Source organism: Micropterus dolomieu, linkage group LG08, assembly GCF_021292245.1.
Source record: "Micropterus dolomieu isolate WLL.071019.BEF.003 ecotype Adirondacks linkage group LG08, ASM2129224v1, whole genome shotgun sequence".
NCBI classification, from domain to species: Eukaryota; Metazoa; Chordata; class Actinopteri; order Centrarchiformes; family Centrarchidae; genus Micropterus; species Micropterus dolomieu.
The window spans coordinates 4,754,880-4,779,200 of record NC_060157.1 but is presented as its reverse complement, the minus strand read 5'-3'; the positions used below and the strand labels follow the sequence as shown (position 1 = coordinate 4,779,200).

Below are 24,321 nucleotides of genomic sequence, written 5' to 3'. Positions count from 1 at the left end.
GTCTCTCAGTCTAGTTCTGTAGGCTACACAATCATGGGGAAGACTGCTGACTTGACAGCTGTCCAAAAGACGACCATTGACACCTTGCACAAGGAGGGCAAGACACAAAAGGTCATTGCTAAAGAGGCTGGCTGTTCACAGAGCTCTGTGTCCAAGCACATTAATAGAGAGGCAAAGGGAAGGAAAAGATGTGGTAGAAAAAGTGTACAAGCAATAGGGATAACCGCACCCTGGAGAGGATTGTGAAACAAAACCCATTCTAAAATGTGGGGGAGATTCACAAAGAGTGGACTGCAGCTGGAGTCAGTGCTTCAAGAACCACCACGCACAGACGTATGCAAGACATGGGTTTCAGCTGTCGCATTCCTAGTATCAAGACGCTCTTGTACAAGACACAGCGTCAGAAGTATCTCGCCTGGGCTAAAGATAAAAAGGACTGGACTGCTGCTGAGAGGTCCAAAGTTATGTTCTCTGATGAAAGTAAGTTTTGCATTTCCTTTGGAAATCAAGGTCCCAGAGTCTGGAGGAAGAGAGGAGAGGCACAGAATCCACGTTGCTTGAAGTCCAGTGTAAAGTTTCCACAGTCAGTGATGGTTTGGGGTGCCATGTCATCTGCTGGTGTTGGTCCACTGTGTTTTCTGAGGTCCAAGGTCAACGCAGCCGTCTACCAGGAAGTTTTAGAGCACTTCAGGCTTCCTGCTGCTGACCAACTTTATGGAAATGCAGATTTCATTTTCCAACAGGACTTGGCACCTGCACACAGTGCCAAAGCTACCAGTACCTGGTTTAAGGACCATGGTATCCCTGTTCTTAACTGGCCAGCAAACTCGCCTGACCTTAACCCTATAGAAAATCTTTGGGGTATTGTGAGAGGAAGATGCGTTACGCCAGACCCAACAATGCAGAAGAGCTGAAGGCCACTATCAGAGCAACCTGGGCTCTCATAACACCTGAGCAGTGCCACAGACTGATGGACTCCATGCCACTCCGCATTGCTGCAGTAATTCAGGCAAAAGGAGCCCCAACTAAGTATTGAGTCCTGTACATGCTCATACTTTTCATGTTCATACTTTTCAGTTGGCCAACATTTCTAAAAATAATTTTTTGTATTGGTCTTTAGTAATACTCTAATTTTCAGAGATACTGAATTTGGGATTTTCATTAGTTGTTAGTTCTGATCATCACAATTAAATGAAATAAACATTTGAAATATGTCAGTCTGTGTGTAATGAATGAATATAATATCCAAGTTTCAATTTTTGAATGGAATTACTGAAATAAATCAACTTCTAATTATATGACCAGCACCTGTAAAATAGTGAATTCAGAGTAACAGTTTTATCCCCTGATTCTTGGATTAAAGTCTTGGTGATCTGTTACCAGACTGTACCAACATCCTTTTATCTACTGCGTATGATATACATGAGACTTTAAGATGGTGGCATTAGAAAAAGTGACACAAGAAAATATAAGGTAGACAAATACTGAGGTAAGGTGAAAACTCTAAAAAAAATTGCCAGAATTTCCTTCAATTAAACAAAAAACAGAAGTAATTGTTTTTGGAGATACAGAAGAACAATTAAAAATCTGTGATGAACTTCAATTGGCAATGATAAAAGCCACAAACCAAGCCCGAAATCAGATTTGAATTTCAACAGCCACATTGAAAAGTCAGCCTTCTATCACCTGAAGAATATGTGAAGGATTAAAGGACTTATGGCTCAGCAGGATTTGGAAAAATCCATTTATCTTCAATCAACTTGACTACTGTAACGGTGTCTTTACAGGTTTCTTTGATTCAGAACGCTGCTGCTCAAGTCCTTACTAAGACCGCAAAAGTGGATCACATCTTTCCAGTTCTGAAGGCTTTCTGTCTGTCAAAGAATTGATTCCTGCTGTGGTTTTATAAAGCACTGAATGGTTTAGAGCCAAAAGACATTTTGATCTTCTGCTACCTTATGAACCATCCAGACCTCTCTGGTCATCTGAGACAGGTCTCCTGTCTGTCCCCAGAGTCAAAAGTAAAAATGAAGGTCTGCTGAAACTCTTCATTCTTTTAAAGAAATACTGAAGATTTCTCTTTTTGCTGCTGCCTTTAATTAAATCAAATGTGAGGCTTTTGATTCATATCTTACACTGTACTGTACATTTTACTGTCCTGTTTAATCTTGTTTTTATTTTAAATTTTTATTGTTCTTTTATTGTATTTAAATGTTTTTTAAATCACTCAATGCTTCTTTTATGTTTTATGTAAAGCACTTTGAATTGCCTTGTTGTTGAAATATGCTATACAAATAACAGAAAGAAAGAAAATTGACAGAAAGGGGAAGAGACAAACATACAGATGGATTTTCAAGGCGAGTTTTGGTGATTGTGATGAAATGAGTCCCCAGCTATATTTGGATAAGGATGTTCTAATATGAATGAAACTGGTCTATCTGTATAAGATCAAAGTAAATTTAACATTTAAGAATTTAACATCTGTGATTTCTATTATCAAGAAGCTGTGAAGATAAGGATTATTATATGGGGAAGTCATGCTGTCATGCCAGTACAGTCACTGAAAAGGCTTCATCTGTAGCCTGAAAAGCTCATTGTCCTTTATTTAAAACCTCATATACAGTGACATTTTTAATCCTTCATGGTTATAATTAATTAATTATAATTAATCCCTTTTTAGCAGGGATAACCCTATTATTTCTGGTTAAAGATGATGAAACATGTATTTGGCACAAGTGACTTAAAAAAACTGGTAGCAATTTACATTACAGCTTTGTAATAACGATGTAATAGTGGGGTAACAGTTTGATAATAAAGAGGTAATAATCAAGTAATACCATGTCATTACCAAAGTAAAATCCAGGCAATAGTATATTATATATTAACAATGGATATATCTGAGTAATATTAGACTGGTATTTATGTAACGCATTTAAAGATAGCAATGACTAGTAGTCGTTAGTTCAAGCCATTATCTAAATAGTTGTTTATGATATTAAGTTTGAGGTTATTTTTCTATGACTAACCAAGGAAAAACTGGTCAACTAAAAGTCTTCTCATTGACTAATGGTTTTGTCGACTATTAGCAGGTGGCACTAGTAATAAGGTAATATTGGGTAATAACCAGATAATACTGAGGTAATATAGGTTGATGTTTTCACAATATTAAAGGCTTCCATCAGGGTAATACCTTCAAAATCACATAGCAATACTTGGAAGTCAAAATTGGTAATTGCCGTATTATAATCCTGAAATGCATCCTCCCTTATGTTCCAAACATTCCCTTTTGGTTCAAGGAAACTGTACAAATAATATGTTTAATGTTGTGATGTGTTACCTAGAAAAACTTTCAGTGTAGTTTCTGTGTAATATGCTAATGTCCCCGTTTTCTTTTTAATTTCATGGTAATATTCTTTACTTCCACAATGTAGTGTGGTGCGTATCTGTTTTTTGTTGTCTGTTTACTTCCTGCCAACTGTACACTATTCCTAACCTACCTTCGCCTCCATGATTAGTTATCACCTTACAGTGCTTTTTCATCCTTAAATTAGTTACTTTGCTTTTCACAGGGAGCTTTGCACATATTGTTAATAGTATTTACCACTTGTTTTTCTATATAGTGTGCTTAATCATTTTGATAATCACCTCAGTCTCAGTACCATTAAGTGACGTTAGCTGGTCACTTGGTGTAGTACCAAAGTTTGATTTTCATGGCTAACTAAAGTTATGGCTCGTTTTTATACTTGGTGCTTGTAAGAATCTAAAAAAGAGCCAAAGCATTTACTGCATTTATTCCGACGTGATACATCGGCATTAGCTCGCCTGCCTGCTTTTCCGTAACTAACATTACTATTTGGGTATCTTTCACCGGAGGCTCAGCAACGTCAACACAGCTAAATTTATAGGGTAATGAAACGGTTAGTGAGCTAGACTAAATATTATAAATGAATCAGAATCAGAATCAGCTTTATTGCCAGGTATGAGTACACACAAGGAATTTGACTTTGGATTGCACAGTGCTCACGATGTGCTTACTTACAATAATACAATAACACAATAACACAATAATACAGTAATAAAATCAAACACAGGCTACAGTGTAGAGAACACATATATACACACAATAAACAAAAACGAAATAGATTGAGACAATAGTGCAATAGTGCAATGAGCAGAGTGTAAACTGTTATCATTATTATTATTATGTACATGTGTGGGTGAGATATACAGGTGCACATACACATACAAGCATATATGTACACATGTAGTGTACACAGTGCAAAGGATGCTGGAATACACTTTATAACAGAGATGGTAAGTAATATTATTGTAGTGAATGGGTCTTCCTCTGTGTTGTTGTCCTGCACAGTTATTTTACATGATTGAATATTATGTGTGTCGCATAAGTTACAGAGACTGAGACTGAATAGTTGAGTTAAGATTAGATGGACCGAGTCGAAGCTTCGCAGAGAAACAAGGGTCGTGCCATTTTGGCGATATGGGGGTGCTCAACGTCTGATTTCCCAAAAAGTTAATATACAGCCTGTGACGGACCACCTTCACTACGGTTGAGTATGTTGTGAGTACGCTGTGACTGCCATACCAATGAGCCTGGCTCTTTGGCGTTGCGGTCAAGTTGCATTTTTGGTACCTTGTAGACCCAGGTTTAAATCTGGCTGGGGTGACTGCTCGTCACATATGGTGTAAGAAGTGGGATGGCTTGCCATAAAATTGTCTGAGGCGTACCCAGTGTGTGATGCGTACAAGGGACCCACAGCGTTGGTGGACCTCTGTGTGTGAGGGACCCCAGAGATGGGTGAAGCTAGTGTTCCTCTTCTGCCATTTTTTTCCATCACATAGCCTGTTACAACATACATTTCAACGTTTAATGCTGTAAATGCTGTGGGCAGCTGTGGCTCAGGCTGCATGTCGAAGTGTCCTTGGGCAAGATGCTGAACCCCGAATTGCCCCTGGCGGCTGTTCCACCAGTGTACGAGTGTGTGTGAATGATAGTTTCTGTTTGAGCACTTAGGCTCAGTGTATAAATGAAAAGTGAAAGTGCAGATGTAGTGTAAAAGTGCTTTGAGTGGTCGAAAAGACTAGAAAGGCTATACAAACGCGGAGCATTTACATTTAAGAGAGAAAAGGGTCTTCAAAAAGCCTCCTTTTAGTTGGAAAATTTACAGTGTAAGTTGAATGAATAGAGACTGCCCCTCTGCAGCTTCTCAAGATTAAAGCTACCATATGTAACCCCCCGTCTCCCCCATCCCGGATCGCAATCACCGCACTCAAAAACACACATGATTCGACCAGCAGTCGACTATAGGCAGGACTTGACGATTCTGATTCGACTATATAAATCCTTAGCCCAAAAGGTAATGTTTTGAACATAGGGGAGGATACATTTCAGCAGAATTTCCTGGTTATTTCTTTGGTAATTACATGGTATTAATAATAGGTACCTCTTCATTATCAAACTATTACCTCCCTATTACCATGTTATCACCGAGCTATAATGTAAAGTGCTACCGAATTTTTATTATTCTAAGGCTTAAATGTATGCATTATGAAGGACGTGGCCACTTTGAGTGACAGGTGGGTGACCTCTCAGAATAGGCGAAAGGTGAATCAGGTGAATCATCAATAAGGCAGATGGCGACAGCCGGAGCCGCCGGGAGCTCCCTGAATTGAGCTTTACAGCGGCTGTTGGAAACAACATCCATGTTTTATACACTTTATGATTGCACCTTATGAAAGTCTTTGTGCACTTGTTACCGTAGAAACTATGCAGATTTTTTTTTGCCTTTTTAGGAGAAGAGCAGCCATCTGTGAGCTGTAACTCCAACAGCACATTTGTCAAGATATCCAAAGTTGCCAGCACGATCAGATCACACACACACACACACACACACACACACACACACAGACAGACACTGAAATGTTTATCATCACTCTCATATGACCCTAAAAGGCAAATACACTGCTTTGAAAAACACACACTCACAACTTAGTATGTGTAGAGTAAGATATGTACACCACAATTTTCCAATAATATTAGACTATAAATCTGTGTGTGCACGTGTGTGTCCTTAACTAAAATATGTGAATGCCTGAGAGAGATGAACTACCCCCCCCACACACACACAGTGCATAAAGCAGAAGGACCCAGCTGGATCCACTCAGCAGAAACTGATAAGCAGCTATAAGAAGAGAATTGAAAATAGTCTATTTAAAACTGAGAATGAAGCTCCTGTTATCAATCAGGTGTTATCAGGTATCAAAGACAGAGTAGAGAGAGAAAGAGAGAGAGAGAGAGACTGTGATGAAGAGTCAAACTTTCCAACAGTTACATCCAGCAGGCAGTTGCACCAGCTTTGCTCAAATGTAGCTGTAGCCCTTTTCATATGTAATGTTGGTGACTTTATATCTCTGCTAAAGTAATGGCTCTTTGTCGTTCAGACATAGGTGTCCATTACACACATGCTGGTTTTGCATTTATTCAGACATGACAGGAGACTTACAAAAAGAGACACAATGCTTGCCCTCTCCTCCTTTTGGAGGAGCAACAATCAGAAAGAAGACATAGTTGTCAAGCATAGATATTACACCCTTATCATGAAGGTTTGATGTTAAGGTGGCAGAAGGAGTGGCAAAAAGGGGGGTAAAGACAGATTTTATTATTCTGTTGTATCAGTTCTGTTCAATTAACATAAAATCAACTTAATCTTTGGATTTACAATTACAATGGGGCATATAGCTAGTCTAAATGCCCCACTGTGACGGAGCAAAATGAGAAGTGTCTTTGTAGTTTATGGGAGCTGCAAGTTGTTAAAGGAGACGTATTGTACTGCATTTCCAGCCCCACATTGTAGTTCTGTGACTCCTGTATGGCAGCTTTGCATGATTCAAAGTTCAAAAAATTTTCTAACCTATAGTGGCACTTCATGTAGGCCGTCATTTCAGCCTCTGTCTGAAACAAGCTGTAGATGCTCCTGTCTCTTTGAGACCCCCCTCCAAAGTACTAAATAAATACTTTTACTTTAAATACTTTTACCTCATTATTTGAAGCTTTGGTCATGTTTAACATGAACATCTGACACTGTAACATTATAAATATGCCAGAAAATGACCCTGGCCTTCTTGTTGGTATGCGTGTGAATGTCGGTTTTCAGTTCATTTCCCCTTTTTGGTGTGTCTGCTGTGTGCTTGGTGTGTTTTGGTTTGCGTCTGTGTTTCTGCTCTCTCCCTCATGCTCTGAGGCTTCTGGTGGGCGTGGTCGCCAGTGCTCCAGTCTACTCACCTGAGGCACATCACGTCAACCAAGCACACCTGTTCCACATCCTACAATCTACTCACCTTTAAATGCCAGACCAACCATCCAGTCCCCGCCGGATCGTTGTACCACATGCCAGCCAACCTTTGTCCTGAACTTTTGAGTCTAGTCTGTTTTTCTGAGGAACTGAGAGTAACGTGTGTTTTCCCTGTCTTGATCGCAGATTCGGATATCTCACCAGCACCACAAGACCCAGAGCACCGGAACCACAAACCCTCTGACCAACCAGAACATCATCCACCCAATCTCCACCCCTGTTGCACTTGTCTTGAAAATAAACCTCCTTCAACTGAACTTAACTCTGGTTTGCGTTTGAGTTCTGTCCACCGGTCCTGACATAAAATATGAAAAAGTATAGTAGGTCCCTTTTAATAAACCAGACTCATTCTTCCTTCTACTCACAAGAGGTGGAAACAGACACGTATAATTCAAACATAAAAACTCGGAAGCTAGTTAAAGCAAATTATTTATAGGCTAATTAAATGCTGATATAATGTTCTTACTAGCCATTTGTAAATTTTATAAGATCTCTTATGTCTGAATGTGTAATTTAATAACTTAATAACTGATCTCAGTAGTGTTTATTAACAATACTGATAGCTGCATCTGATGTCTGATACATCATTAACAAAATGTTTTCTAAATTTGGTCTCCATAAGATGACAATTTATGGTTGAGGAAAAATCCATTTACAACCACTGTTTAATCAATTAATTTATCATCTCAGAATCTGGGATCCTATGCCTATGCCATAAAAACTCTGGAAGAGGCATGTGTAAAAATGGTCTGATTGCAAATCAAGGCTGGGCTCAGTGTGGGTTAGAAAGTAAGACTGGTTTTAGTTTGGAAGCACCTGGATGAAATCTGCTTTCTTTGTATAATAGTTCCTGTGAAACTGAGTAACTATAATTAACTATAAATAACTGCTAATAGCTGATTGAATCCAGTTGCATTGTATCCATTTGTATTTTCCTCATTCAGTTAATCTCAGTCAAAACATAACAGCTGGTGACTCATGATGTTATCTCATTGGTCTATCAACATAACCTCTGCTGATTGGTTCACATTAGACGAAAGAGATCAAGAGAGATCGAGCTGGAATAATTTCTACTTTGGTAGATATAAATGTACACCTGCTGTGTGAAAGTTCCTAACTCATGTGAAGTATGGCAGGCAGCCGGTTAGAAATCTCACTTTTTTGATGGAAAATAAAAAGCAAAAGGAGCATGGTGCGGCTTGTGTTCAGCCTATGCCTCAGATGCTGTGCAATAAAAGCAATAAAAACTGGGACAACAACAACACTTCTAAATAGGTTCACTCACATAACACTTCCCAAAGCAATCTCTTGAAATACAGCTTGAAGCTATTTTCTCCACACTAACAACTTTTTCAACAGCAGATAATGAAATATACCTGTAAAAGCTGTTGCACTGTTACACAACTGTGCAATGTACTGGTCAGTATATGCATGTGTGTGTGTGTGTGTGTGTGTGAATTACTTACTGTTGTGCTCTGGTTCCACCTCTACATTTCCCAAGACCATGGCCGGGACGCCAAAGGCAGAAGCCAACACCCACACACAGATATTCACCACCTGAAGACATGATAATATGATGGTGAATTACATTTTTTTTTAAATGACTCAGATAGAATGGTAACAGGAATAGAAAATGAATCATTTAATAACCCCTTTCTCTACAAATGTGGAATGACAACTGGCATCACAGTTACACAAGAAGAACAAAGGTTTCTATAAGTGCAGTGAGTCTATTGTAAACACTGAAATTCACTTGTAAAAAAAAGAAATGATTATTTGATTTCTTTTATTCAGCTGCACATCAGTGAGCGATTGCAACAATTACAGCAAGAAAAGCCGAGTTGTAACTTAAAAGATTTCTCTGTTCCACTTACTATTGTTGATGTGAGGTGCACCTGGGTTTGATGAGTCATAATGGCCACCCGGAAAAAGGGTTGCCTTTGTTCATCTTGAAGTAAAACATTAATTCATTTAGCTGACTTGTTTATCCTAAGCGACTTACAATTGCTATATATGTCAGAGGTCGCATGTCTCTGGAGTTAAGTGTCTTGCGCAGGGACACATTGGTGGATGTGTCACAGTGGGGACAAAAACCTGGGTCTCTCACACCAAAGGCATGCGTCTTATCCACTGCGCCGTCACCACCCCGTAAAAATAAACTCATCACCTGAACATGGACTTTAACTCTGATTAAAAGCCTGATACGCTATCTCAATAATGACTCAATCAGCATTTGAAAAGGCACTTTTTTTTATTACAGGACAAAATGTTTACTTGTCTAAGCCAGTTGAAGACATAGCTGAAATAGCTTATACAATATAAATAGACCCCGAACATGTTGGCCATGTGACACAGTGCAATGCCAGTTTAGAATTTACAATTACTGCACAGCTGTTTGATGTCAAAAATATGAAATATGCTATAAAATAATGAACATAAAACATTTCAACCATCATTACCTCGATTATTCACTTTAAAAAGGATTTTTTTTCAGTGTCCAAGTTTGACAACAAGTCAGTTCAAAGGATTCATGAACTGACAACAATGTTTGACATGAGCTGAAGTGACATGACTTGTGGTCATTGCAGGGAGAAGGAAGACGGTGTGAAGGTTTTGAAGAGGTGAATATCTCACTTTGAAATTAAACGTTTTTACCTTGGCCTTGTGAGGAGTCCTCATGTCCAGTGCTTTGACAGGGTGGCAGACGGCCACGTACCTGTCCATACTCATCACTGTCAGGGTGAAGGTGCTGGTGAACATGTTGTAGTAGTCGATAGACACCACAGCCTTGCACAGAGCGTTCCCGAATGGCCAGAAGCCTAGGAACACATCGGTGCCCTGGAAACATCCAGAAATCAAACAATTAGCATAGAAATACAGCTGGAGGACTGCTTCTCCTCTGAAATATGACTGATATGATGAAGTTTTTTTTTTTTTATTAATGAAGTGGAAACAAATCAGAGTGCATGAAGTGCATTTCCCAAAAAATGTATTTACATGTTGTAGCCACGCAGACCACAAGAACTGTAATTGGTAGGCTTGCAGCATTGCATTTCCTCTAAGTAGTAGAGTATGAATGCAGCACCCCCTACTCTGCTTTTTATTGACGCTCACCTTCTTCCATTTTTTTGTAGAATTTTTTTTTGTCGCACTCGATCAAACTGATTACAATCTAGAGACCTGGTTCATATGTGTCATTTTGGGAGGCATGGACAAACTCCACAGGTAGCGGAGTTAATCTCTAAAACGCTTATATGTGTCAAATTGGGAGGCAAAGATAAGTGACTTATGCTTGTTGCCTTCAGTAGTATTATTTATTTAGAACTTATTTAGAACAACTGTTTTTCTGGTTCCCTGTGTATAACCTGTTCATGAGGGTAAATTATTCTCACAATATTGTTAACAGTAAATCCTGCATCTGTTAAAGCACAGATATTTCATAATTGTACTCGTTTGCACCTTCCTCTTTACTTTGACTTGTTCTGGAGGTTTGGAAGGTCCTACGGCATAATTTTTGATCAATCTTTAGTGCTCTCTTCAGTTTGAAAGTGACATTCTATAAGCACAGCAGAATGTTTTAATTCATTTTAATCGTATCCCGCCTTGGCTTATTGCAAGCTCTGTTACCCTACCAGAACTTTGGTATTGTTGTTTTGTGATAATGTCAAATGCTCCTCTTTTCACCCTGTGTGTTGTACACTCCGTTCTTGAGCTACAGAGTGATGCATCTTACTTGTACAAAATCTTTGTTGGGAGTTGCACATGCGCAGTTCCCAGGTAAGGACTACTAGCCAATCAGACGCAGAGAAGGGCGGGTCGTAAGAAACGTGTTGTGATCCAAATCTAAGCCGCTTCAGACTGAGACCGTAACCCAGCAGATGGTACAAGTTACTCACAAGTCCACAACCACAACATTATTGTACCACATCTTACCATCAGGACTAAACGTTGAACTGTTGCCGGTGTTCTGACGATCTATGCTGCCTTGCAGAAAAATGCTACCATAGCGCAAATCGATAGACTCGACTCTACTCGGCCCTGCTCCGTTTTCCGTTGCAGATAGTACCCAGAGATAGTACGTAGCTTGACACCACACACAACTGCCGCGACGTAATGTTCAATGTGACACACACACCAGCGACCCACACAGCTTTCTCTTTTTTAAGTTAAAACGTTTCAACATTCCTCAGAATGTAAAGACAGATAAGCGGTATGAAAACCTTCCAGCTGTGTTTTCCTCTGCCGTTGCTGCTGCAGCGGTCTGTGTGACGGCGGGAGCAGAGGGCTCTGTGAGCGGGCGGCTGGCCGGCCTCACACGCTCCTCCCGCGGGTTGGCGCAGGCTTCCCCCGCAGCCACTTGCAGAGCTCCTCAACTCCGAAAATATTCAAGCACATTTTTGTTCTACACATCTGATCTCTCACCTCAAAACTTCTCAGAAGTGGATTTAGTGATGAAATTACATACCAATCAGCAATCTGTCGTGTTGTCACGTTACATGTTAGTATCCCTCAGCTCGCTTGGAACCTCGACGGAGGTGAGGTGATACGAAAAAAAGTACCTGGAAGCAGGTACAGGTGCAACATTTCTACAATGGAAACCCAAACAAAGGCGAGTTGAGCCAAAGGGCCTCTGCTCAGACTAGCTTGGTTTGAGGGCGTGACTGACCCCACTAGCCACTTGGCAAGCTTTATGACGCGTTTTCATTGTGACGTCACAAGTGAAGGAAGTGAAGGGCTGGACTACAAACGAGCTGTTTTCAAGCGGTACTGAGCAGAACTTTCTGTGGGAGATGGGAACTCCCTTTGGGCTGGACTTTGGGTTTTTCACTTTGCAAACCTGTTACATGCACAAAAAAGAGATATAACTCAATAAAGGAGAGGGAAAAAGCCAAAAAGCATAATGCCACCTCTTTAAATGACAGCCCTAGTGGGTCTTAATGCAATGTTAGACCAGATATGTGTGGACAACAAAATGCAGGTACCACAACATAAATCAAAGAGTATTTTATGATCTGAAAGTTTACACACATTTAAAATATTTCTCTTTGGAAAAAAAGCATCCCAAGTGATACAAGAGGCTTCACTCATCTAAAGTCTGTGACGGAAGTAAACTTCATTCAAGAACTTAAAGATTGGGCAAAAAGACTAGTTCAAGAAAGTGTGAAACTTTTCTAATATGTTGCACATGTGTAGGTGTTTGATGAAGTCATACCTGGAAAGGTAAAGTAGCCAGGAACAAAGAGTCAGCCAGAGCCAGGTTAAAGATGTAGATGTTAGTGGCCGTTTTCATCTTAGTGTATCTGAGGAGAGAGGAAGCACAGACAGAAAATATTCAGTCAAATGGAAAACCTGAGACAGCTCATTTTACTGTAGGTCACACACACGCACACCTTAATCAAGCATCTGCAGCTTATTCAGAATTCAGTCCTGTCTGCAGTCTGCATAACAAAATGAGACCCTGTGATGTGCTGCTGCTATAAATGGTTGGTTATAATGAGATTGGGTGGAAACTTTTATCCAAAGCACCTTGCTTGCCTCCTAGCAGGAGTGCGGACACTGTCAACATCGGTGGTAGCAATGGGAATCAAACCCCTAAACCTGTCAGTGTCAATCCGTATGCTTTGAACAAAATTTGATCGTTTTGGTTTCAAACCCAATATAATACAATTTTATTAATCTACAGGTAGGAGTTAAATTGCAAGATGAACAGTGGTGTTCATCTCTATTTTCTAGTGAGTGCAGCCTTTGGTGCTGATGTAGCTGGAAGTGGTGACTGTAGGCTTTTATTTCCAGGTCTGAAGAGCATGTTTTCTACTAAATGTGTAGTTAGATGAAACAGTGAGATGTGACAGCGTGTGAGCCAAAGCCTAATCAGAAGTTACACAAATAAGACTGTAGTTGACTCTAGAAGTTGAAAGTGATGTCAATATTCCACTGTTAAATGTGATTGTCTAAATTGAAATGGATTGCCCATAATATTGAAGCAAGCTGTGACACAGCATCACGTTTTCAGCTGATATGGTGAACTTGTTAGCAAACACTTGCTTATTTAAACATCCAGCAGTTACAGAGAAGGGTTTCTGGTTTCAGTGGGTTTTTGAAGCATTCTTCACGGTCAAAAATGATGCTATTAGAGTAATGGGAGTGAACGAAAACAGTAAACAATGCGCTGAAACGTGCTATAAAGCTCCATCAAGCCGAGGAGAGCTGCAGATGGTGAGGGAGGTGATAATTATCTGTAGGTTCGTCACTACAAGCAACCCCTTTCACAGTCACATTATTCTCACATTTGTTAACATACTGATTATATTCACTATAACATCATTAAAATGTTGTTCTACAGCACTACTAGTTGTCCAAACCTCCACAGGGTTCCTTTTAAATCAGGCAATTTGTCCAACATTGACAAGACTAAAACTTAAAAGCCCTGTTCAGGCAACAACATTTATTGTCCCTCAAAATACTAACCTGGATGAAACATTAAAGTCAAGGATTCATCTTTCAGGGAGCAGGAATGTTGTCAAATTTCACTGCCACAAGATTGATTCTTTTTTATTATTAAAAGAGATGTTATGTGCAAAGTGTGTACTTTGGACATAAAACGTCAGGGATGTTATGTGACCCCTCTACTGGGCATTTGCGGCTTTTGTCTTGATCTGTTCCTTCCCCTGAGGTGACATGGTCTTGGTCAAGTAGGTGCTCAGCAGCACCCAGATGTGACCCTGTCATTTGTGGTGTTTTGTTGTTCAGTTGTCCTCTTTCTGCGGTTTTGTTTCTGTCAGGTGTAGTTCTGTATTTGTTGGTAGACTGGAGATGGTACGGACGGACTCTATAATGGGCCAGTGTCTGGTTTGCCCTCAGGCCCTTTGCTTCGTACTTCATACTCTGATGTCATTGGGCCACACACATCCAACACAAATAAATGTGTTTACACAACACGAAGTTTGATTATATGTTATGCCCTCAGAAAGAGGACTGTATGAGGTCATAACAGTGAAAAATATCACGATTCTGCCTCTGCAGCTGAAGAATATCCATCCAAATTGTATGTGAATCTTTGAAATAATGATAAAAATCAAAAATGTGTTTGCCTCTTTGACTTGAGAACACAATGAAGGCTCTTCTGCTTCAGCTGCCCTGGATACATCTTTACAAAAACGCATTGCAGTGTAATATTTCCGCCACCCCCATCTCCCCCTCTCCTTACCCCTTCATTCAGTCTGGCCTCGAGCTCTTTTGCACTCTCCCTTTTTTCCTCAACACATCCCCTTCTTTCTTTCATCCCTTCTTTCCGTCTCCTCCTCTGCCTCTTTTTTTTCCTCCTCGTGTCCTTTTTTTTGCCCCATCTCCAATTTCAGATGACATTTTACCTCTTTTTTTGGGTCTCTCACTCATCTATTCCCTTGCATCTCAACATCTGTGTCTTTCAGTCTTTTTATCTTCTCATCCCTCTCATTACCTTCCTCTGACTTTTAGTTCTCTGTATCTTTCCTCCTCTTCACTTGTTATCTGTCTCTATGCCCTCAGCTCTTTCTGATTTCTCTCATCCTTCCTGCCTTTGTCTGCATTGCATCTGCAGGTTTCAGGAAGCTGAATTGAAGATGTTTTAAATACTTTTATTATATGTTTGCTAAATTTAAATGTAAGACTTGCAAATAACAGCTGCAGCTATTTTTGGTTGCCTTTTTAATAACTGGCCAGGCACAACAGATGAAAATTAGAGTGACTATTAAGTCACATTAAAAGTGTTTTATTCCTTCCTTGTTGTCAAACTTACACTTTGCTGGTGTGAACAAAAAATGTTTAGAAATGTGCCCTTGATAGCACATTCAAAGAAACTTCACTAACTGAGGTTTGTAAGAGCAGCTTTTTAATTCGAAGACTTCACAGTGTCCTCATGTGTGCGTTCACCTCCTGGATTTAAATAAACAAAAATAGCTTATCAATGCAACTCACAATCAGTGTTTTAGATGTTAGTAGTGTTTGAATGCACCACAGAGAGTTTTTGAAAACAAACATTAGATAATTGTCTTTAAGAATAGGTTCAGATTTTTTCAAAGTATCTTAATACAATACTATTCTCAAATTCAACAAAAAGCTAATATGAGGATTGATGTGTTGTTGTGGCTAACCTACATGTGTATCCCCAGGATCTATCGCTTTGCTGGTGGTCAGGAGGAAACACTGTGTAGAAACACAAAGATGGAGGTTTGTACTAAAACCATTTTAGCAATCAAAAACGCCGATGTGTTTCTTACATGTAGTGTTAATATTTCTTATTGAAGTAGCAGTAGTAGTATTGAAGAGCAAAGACAACACCAGCATCTAAACAAACCAAAGTAACATTTGTAGGTGTATATATACATGCCGTTTAATTTGCTGCAGCTGACCAGCTAAATGGCCATGTAGCGTGTAAACTGATGTTAGCAGTGCACATTTTCATGTTTGAGATTTTAGCAGGAAAGCTATTTAAAGTCTGTGGCTCTTGTGTTGTAGCAGGCTGCTGTGTGGCTGCTATTATGATGTCTGCCTATGATAGAAAAGGGATGTTACTGCTGAACCAAACATGGTTTAAAACAAAGTGATCTAATAGGCTGTAATGAAAGCAAGTAGATGGAGAACTAATGGTAACAAATTAATGCAAAAATCCATCAAATGAATATGTCCCCCTTTTGGTTTACAATCTCTTTCAAAGGAAAACACATGGAATGTCATTTACACAGCAGATACAGTATGTAGAACACAGCAATTTAATTTCAATTTGAATTTAAGCCTCAAGCCTAAGCTGAACTTTGGAATGCATTTTGGCACAGAATGAGGACTGTGGATTTTATCTTCCATTTTCAGTGTCTTTCTTCAATGAAGGGATCACTTCATGGCCAGTGCAGACAGGAGGAATGATTTCAACAATAAATAACTCTTTAAGTGCGCATTTGGTATTGCTACTTTATAAGGATATACTTTAAAATGTTTAGAGAAAAATGATTTAAATTGAAATTATTCATTTAAAATAACTTTTCTGCCTCCAAAAAATATGACTGAATATCTGTTGATAAAATCCTGTAACACCTGTATTTCGGGCTTCTTATTAAGGGACTTAAGAGAAACTTTTTAGATGTTTTAAGGATGGCCAGATACCCTTCATCTCTTTCTCACCACTTTTCTGTCTTTCTGCTTGTTTCCTCTTCCCATCCTGTCTTTCCTCCCTCTCCATCCCTTCTAATCCACCATCCATCTCCCCAGGACCTTTAATCCTTCCCCCTTCACTTTTTAAAAAACATTTCATCTTTTTTCAGTCTCTTTGTCCATCTCTTATCATATTCTTCTCTCTCCTCATCTCCTCCCCCTCCATCTCATTCTTCTACTTTATTCACTCTTCTGTCTCATCTATCTCATCTATATCTTGCTTCTCTCACACTTCTATATCTCCTCAAATCTTTCCTTCTCTCTTTCTGTCTTCTTGTCCTCCTCCCCCATCTCTTCAAATTTCTTACATTCCTACCCTCGTTCTCTCTGCATACTGAAGACTTGCATGCAGGAGCGTCTTCAGAGAGAATATTTTATAGCTGTTCAGCTTTCCTCCCCTCTTTACATCAGGGACAGAGTCTACATGGTCAAACCCCCTCTTGTCTTCTCTCTCCATAAGTGTCTTTATGTCTCTCTTGTCTTATAGGTTTCTGCCTCTACGGCTCAAAACCAATCTCTCTTTTGCTTTCTATATCTATTGAAACAGTTTCCTGTTATTTAGCCCTGCTCCCTTCTCTCTCATTTCTCTTTCTCAACTCCACTTGTTTATCCCTCTCTGTCATTCATTGAAAATATGATTGCATTATAATTATGAGTGCAAGATGGGAGGAGTTGTGTTACTGTTTTTGTTTTTAGAAAAGAGGAATATTTTTTTGCCTTACATGTGCACTAAAAAAACACATTAAAGCAGACAGTAAAGCAAAGCAGTGTTCAAATATAAAGGAAGAGAAAACTGGTTTCATGAAAATTTCTAAAGACAAATTTCTAAAGACGTCTGGCCGCTGAGAGGCGGCGCCTGGAGGGTCTAGGTCTCTCCAGTGAGGTGGTTTGCACCATCCAGGGATCGAGAGCCGCCTCTACTCAGTCCTCTTACTCCTCCACCAGTGGCCTGTCTGCTGCCGGGGGTGCTTTCGTTCCTCCAGCTGCTCGTGAACAGGGGTCTGGCATTCAGTACGGTTAAAACCTCCATCGTGTCTCAGGATTCAGGGTGACGGCAGCTCAGCTGTCCTGTGCCCCAATCCTGCATTCATGCCTTAGAGCATCAACAGCTCCTTTCGGTCGCGAGTGATTACTCTCTCGGGCTTCTTTCCTCCCCCCCATGGGTCTGAGGATCCACCTCCTCTGCCCTGTGCGTGCGCTGTCCTACGACTTCCCTATTTCACAGGCCTATATGTCAGCCAGTGAGTCCCCTCTGGACGGCATCAAGGTGCACTCCACGTGAGGCGTCTCCTCCTCTGTGACACTGCACGGTGGGATGACGGTGGACAACATCTGCATGGCAGCTTCCTGGTCTTCCCTGTGCTCTTTCGTCCATTTCTACCTGTGGGATGTCTCCTGTTTCTCGCTGACTCACTCAGGACTGAGTGTTTTGGCTGAGTGATTTTCCCTTGTGAGTGTGCGGTGCGCCCTCTCCCACAGGACAGTGGGGGGGAGCAGCCACTGCTCGCGCTGGCCCTGCTCTGTGCGCGGTTGTTCTGTCTTCTTCAATGTCCTCACTATAAAGACTATTATCCTCTGAAAAAATTTTTATCTGATAGCTAATACCAGCACACCAACTGCAGCTCCCAAAACTATCATGAGACACAAAGTTCATATTGAAAGATTCTCCCAAACAAACAAACAAACTTAAAAGTTAGGCAACAAAAATCTAATTTAGGCTTAAAAAAGTAAACTTTAACAGTTGGACTTTCACAGGATATGAACAAAAGTCAGTCTTGCTACATGACCATTCACCACCCCACCCTTCACATTAGGAGGGTGTGGTGGTGGACCCAAAATCAAAATCACTAAATTCTTACGTCGATTGCGATTAATTAATGATTATTATTATTATATTGTTTTTTTTAGGGTTGTACTGTATTTATGCTCAACTACTAAATGTGGGATTTTTTTTAGATTCACAGATGTCAAAAATTGATCATCTAAATGTTAATTGATAACGTGATTTTGACAAGCACATAATAGAGACGTATTCCCCCTCTATTCCTATTATAACTGCTGCTGAATTATTACCACCGCTACTAAAATTTCACATAATCATCAATATCAACTTTTCACTGGCACACTGTGCTAGCAAGGCATCACTCAATACTGGGCTGACTTCCTCTCCTCATTTTTAAAAGGACATCAACATGACTTGTGCTATTATAAGCGCAGCAAAGTTAGGTCTTTTAAGGACAGTGCACGGACCACAGTCCAGGGGCATTGCTAGACATAGAGCTCTACTGGGGCACAGGCCCCCACATCCCTCTTGTAAATTGTTTTATTTATTTTTGATTGAAGTGTATGAAATGTGTTAGTATGTGCCTTACCAGCACCTTTATTTAATGCAAGGGATTTGACCGGAGCATAAGCACACATACCTATTTTATGTATGCTATGTTACCCGTGAGCCATGTAAACAATTTGCCACTGCTGACACTGCATTGCTCTCACTACCATTAAAACAGTCTGTCTCTGTTGTAAGCCTGAATGGAATCTTCTATAAAAACCCTCATAAAGTCTGTTAGGATTGCTGCTGGCTGGACATCTCTGGCTGTGCTGGTACTGGCTTATGATCCAGCATCTACTCTACTGACAAATTTAAGCATAGCATAGCATAGCCCCTTATAGATATAATAATAACAGATATCAATACTTTCCTAGATATTAATGTTATCAGCTTCATCAGGCCCAGTCAATCTGGCTCCCAGGTTTCCTTTAACATTTTGAAAGCTAAAATACTATTTATTCTAGGACCGGGCGATATGGCCAAAAATGTTATCACGATAAATATTTCATATCATTATATTGATATGCATATTGATTATATTGATATTATATTGATAATTATCAGGATAAATGTCAAATCATTACTTCTATCGAGTTTATAGGCTGATTTTTGCTCCTTAGTGAAAGCTGAATAAACCAGATAGTTATTGTGGTTTAAACTATTCTTTATGGTCAGAACATGAAAATCACTTACCAAACAGTGGATCATTTCACAAATCTGAGGTAGAACATTCAAAACAATTATGTTAAAATCTTTTTTCAACAAATGCATTAGTAAAATTAAGTTAAATCTTTTTCAGTCCCTTTTTCTTCAATAAAATAAATATCTTAATAGAAATGTAAGTGCTAATTCGTTCATGATTCAAATGAATAAGGTCAAACAATTATTGAATATTTATTGAACATATGTTATATTGTTGTTGAGGAAAATTATGTGTGCTGTCTGGACTGGTCCCACTAATGTTGCTACTGGAATGCAATAAAGATGCGCGAGTTTCATTTTATGCACGCGTGTATGAGCGCATGTTCACGCGGGACGTGGTTATCAGTTCCATGCTGCAGCTCATAAACATCGTTGCCCGTCAGCGTTTATCAAAGGTAATAAATAGTTGTATTTCACTCTAATATTGTTCAATCACAGTCTGGCAAGCAACCAAGACAAAAACAGACCTAGTTGCGCTGCTCAGCTGGGTTAGCAGCGCAGAGGCTGACTCACTGCAGCTAGGCTACACATGAACCTGCTCACATCGGACTTTCAGAGGAGAGAACACTAGTTTACCTGACTGCTGTTCCCCAAAGTCACTCTCATTGAGTTATTTTCTCTTCTTGCGCCCAAAAGGATAGTCCCTCTTTGTCCTCTCATTAACGTTGTAAACACTCACTTTAAACACTGACTCATTTTTGCAACGTTTCATATCATTAACTACGTGCCTTTTCACATTAACTGGTAGTTTTATTTTTAAGGTGTAACCGGACATTGCATGTATATTATTGCTAACTTGACCCAACGTTGCAGATGTTTCCAGTGGTTGCTAACTTGACCGTGAAACCTTACACATCCAAAACAATGCCAAGGTGTCTTGACAATCTTACTGGGGCACAGCACATGGATACAGGGGCACGTGCCCCAGTAAAAAGGGTCTAGCCACGCCTATGCCACAGTCTATGGTGCATAGCGAGTGAGAAAGTGGTGGTGAAGGCAAGCGAGTAAGTTGTCAGTCAGACACTACTTCAGTCTCTAGTCTGATAGCTGAGCAGGACTGGACGGGGTGGAGTCACGTGAATGTTTTTAAGGGGAAAGTACATGAACACCATGACGAACACACACAGTGTGGAACAGGCATAAAAAAACGAAATAACCGAAATGGTGAAATTATGTTAGTTAGAGTTTCTGAATTTCGTTTTTGATTACTTTTCAATTCATCTTCTAGCCCCACTCCACATCCTTAATTTCTGTCTTTTTCTGCAATCTGTTTATATGGCAGCAGGTGCACCGCATCTTGTAAATACACGTTTTTAACCGAGTTAAGTAGGATATATGTGGGAAACACATGCCTTTATAAAAAAAACAACCCCCCAGTATAATAGACTGAGTGTAGCTTTAGTTTATTGGGTAGTTCAGTCACGGATATACTGACTTGCAATCCAGTTGATGTAATTCCAGCTGGACATTAATTCTACTTTTCCTCTTTTCCTTTTTTCATTTTGAGGCGCATGTGCAGTCATATCTATGTCGGTTTGGCTCATTTCCTGCATTTTTATGAATTTCATTGGTTAACCAATAACAAAGAAGACCAGGAATCACATTTTCAAGCAAATTGTGTTTTTCTCTGGTGCCACCTGAGACAGATAACATCACTCAGCCAAACAAACTGAGCCAAAGAGGGAAACACTCACTAATTCTGTTTCCAACTTGACCGATGTGAATCATATTATTCTGCAGCTCTCATGTACAGTAAATATACTCCTGTCTCTCACTGTCTTTCTTTCTTTCTTTCTTTCTTTCTTTCTTTCTTTCTTTCTTTCTTTCTGTCAATAGCAGTGAGCAGCCAGCTTTCTGCTCGGATGATTGCATTAATATTGCATGTCATGTCAAATGAGTAATACGAAATAATTAAATTCTTTCTGTATTGTTGCAGTTCTTTATGCCTCACAGCCCCAGTTCTGTTTTATTTTTTGTCTTTCCTCGATTTGATTGCATATTTTTCTATATTTTTCCTCTCACCTTTTGCCTTTATTTGCATGCAACTTTGATCTTGTAATTAATAAATTAATGGATTCCTTTCAGGAAGGAAGCAAATAATGAAATATGCTGAATTTGCTGGTGCATGGTGTATAATTGAGGACTATAAGGTCAAGATTTTGCAGTTATTCTATGTGATTCTAGTGAACAGTGATTAAAATCACACATCTCACAAGAAGGATCATAAGCTCAGTGGCAAAAGCAAATCTTGTTTGACGTTAGTCAGTGTAACAATACTGCCATTACTTAAAACGCAGTTTAGTTGCACACATGTAGACCTGACTTGAATTCTGTATCAGTCAGTAAATATCTGTAAAGCAACAGCACCACTTAATTTAAAGGCACTATGGAGTTTCCTTGAAACTTGCTAAGCCATTTTTAAATCTTGTTTACTACTACTACTTCCTCACTAGTCTTCTTCCTTTGCTGGTGCATTGCAGCATTTCTTGGCTTGTTACCACCACCTGTAGATCAGTGGAACAGGGTGTGATGCCACTGGTAGGATTCTGTATCGCAGTTTGCACACATGCACTATGTATGTGCCTTCTTCTGTGTGTGCAGATAAACAAAACGTAGAGGTGTAATTTGCAACATGTTTTTTTCTTTTATTGTTAGGTTGACATTATTAATATCTAATATCACTCTGAGACAAAAGCACCACCTTCACTAGTGACATCTGTAGACGTATTTTGTTACCTTGAATATAGTAAAAATACTTCAACTGAATATGTGACAGGTGAATCAAAGAGCAGTAGACCAGCACTCTTTATTTCTACAGCTTGTGTATTTCCTACTATTTCATATGACATAAGTGTCTAAAAGATAACAATTATTATTCCCCAAATTGTTAGGACTCTGTCTAAAATACTTCCAAACTTTATATGGTGGGGGAGGTATTTTAACTGCAGCTTGGTCTCTAGGGAATGCCCTGCTTAGACCTGATGAAGCACTTTATTGTGAAACTCTGACGCACATTATTTAAATCAACATCCAGTATTTTGATGAATCGCCCAGGCCTTATTATACAAAGTAGATTCTCAAATCAGAAGAGCAAATGAGAAAGGAACGACCATCATAAAAACAGAACCATTTAGGCAATTACCTCTGAAAAAAAACACACAGTCAATAGCTTCCTTTTAGCCATGCTAAGGACAAGGCTCTAGGGATTGCAATATTGGTCTGTTGGTCGGTCGGTTAACCACTTATGTTTAGATTGCCATGACATTTGTTACAGATATTCAATGAGTCATGTAACAGTATTTCTTTGCAGATGATGTTGTCCTTTTGGCTTCCTGGAACCAGCACCAGCATAGGCTTTTCTGTCTTTTCCTTTCATCATCTCTTTCCATTTGTATCTCAGAAAGACTTTTCTTCTTCTATATTTCTCACTCTTCTTTTTCTCTCCATTAATGGAGGGAGGAGAAGGGAGGATGAAAGGAGTCTATCTGATGACTCTTTCATCCGCTGAGCTGTTTGGTTTCAAATATTAATAATCACTTTGAATAATTCACAAACTGCCGGTCTGCACTCTGTCGGCTTGAGTGAGCTGTCATATGCCGGCAGAAGTGTGTGTGTGTGTGTGTGTGTGTGTGTGTGTGTGTGTGTGTGTGTGTGTGTGTGTACATATTCTTGACTTCATGAGCTCATGCGTTGGCGCCTTTGTATGTATTGCATGTGTACCAGGACATACTGAACTTAATAGGGATCATTTGATAGAACAGAACACATTGATCAAATTAAATTTAAATATTATCCATTACATTTGGATGGAAATCAATTAGTAGTAATATATTTATACATACTTATTGTGCTTATTTTTTGCACATCCTCTGACATCTACTTATAATGTGAAAGTAAGCTAAAATTCATATATTTTATTTTATGTTTTTTGGGGGGGTGAGGTATTTGTGTTCTTGTTTATAATGAGAAGGGAATGTTTAGACTGCTCTCATGTCTGTGTATATATATATATATATATATAGCACCAAAAAAATATATATATATATATATATTTTTTTTTTTATACATAGTTGTTTAAAGCTTGCTAATTTAAATGTTGTATTTTAAAATCATTATTTTCTACACAGAAATGTAAAAAAAAACAAACAACAAATGTAGTTTCATGGGGAGTTACATTCTGTAACTATTTCTTGGCAACCAGTTGCTGGTGGGAATGACTTCAGTCTTTTTATGTATCAATTTAACAAATGAGACACAACACGTTGAATGAACTTTGCTAGAAGACATATTTTTGGACTTTGAAGAGAGCTAGGTTAACTATTTCTTGCTGCTTCCAGTTAAGATAAGCTAACTGCTTCTTGCTTCCTACTTAGCGCATGGACATAAGAGTGGTACAGATCTTCTCATCCAAATATGTGCATGAAAACAAATTAAATTCCCAAAAAGTTGAGGTACACTTTAATTAACAAAACAAGCACAAAAAGGAAACTGAAACTGAAACTCAAAACAAAAGAAACGGACAAATCCTGAGAAAACTGTCTGCAAAAGTCTGAGAGGAATGCCTATCTCCATCACAGACACATGGCAAACAAAGATGTTATCTTGAAGTTGAAAGCCTCTCAGGGACCTGCTAAACCTCAGAAGATGAAGTCTACTAATTTCTTGAAATTCTTTGAGGTTGGTTTGAGATCTTGTTTTCCATCAAGGATCATTGGCCAGAACCCGCCAGAA

At 39.3% G+C, this 24,321-nt stretch overlaps 1 protein-coding gene across 2 annotated transcripts in view; it reads right to left on the bottom strand.

Annotated features, from left to right (window-relative positions):
* oprl1 (opiate receptor-like 1) overlaps positions 1 to 24,321 on the bottom strand; it is a 176,942-nt gene that overhangs the window by 88,640 nt on the left and 63,981 nt on the right. For both annotated transcript variants that reach the window (XM_046056893.1, XM_046056894.1), the window contains 3 exons: positions 12,583 to 12,670; positions 10,026 to 10,208; positions 8,837 to 8,927 (listed from right to left, as the gene is read on the bottom strand). In XM_046056893.1, the coding sequence (XP_045912849.1) occupies positions 8,837 to 8,927; positions 10,026 to 10,208; positions 12,583 to 12,670 (362 nt within the window). The remainder of the gene's footprint in view (positions 1 to 8,836; positions 8,928 to 10,025; positions 10,209 to 12,582; positions 12,671 to 24,321) is intronic.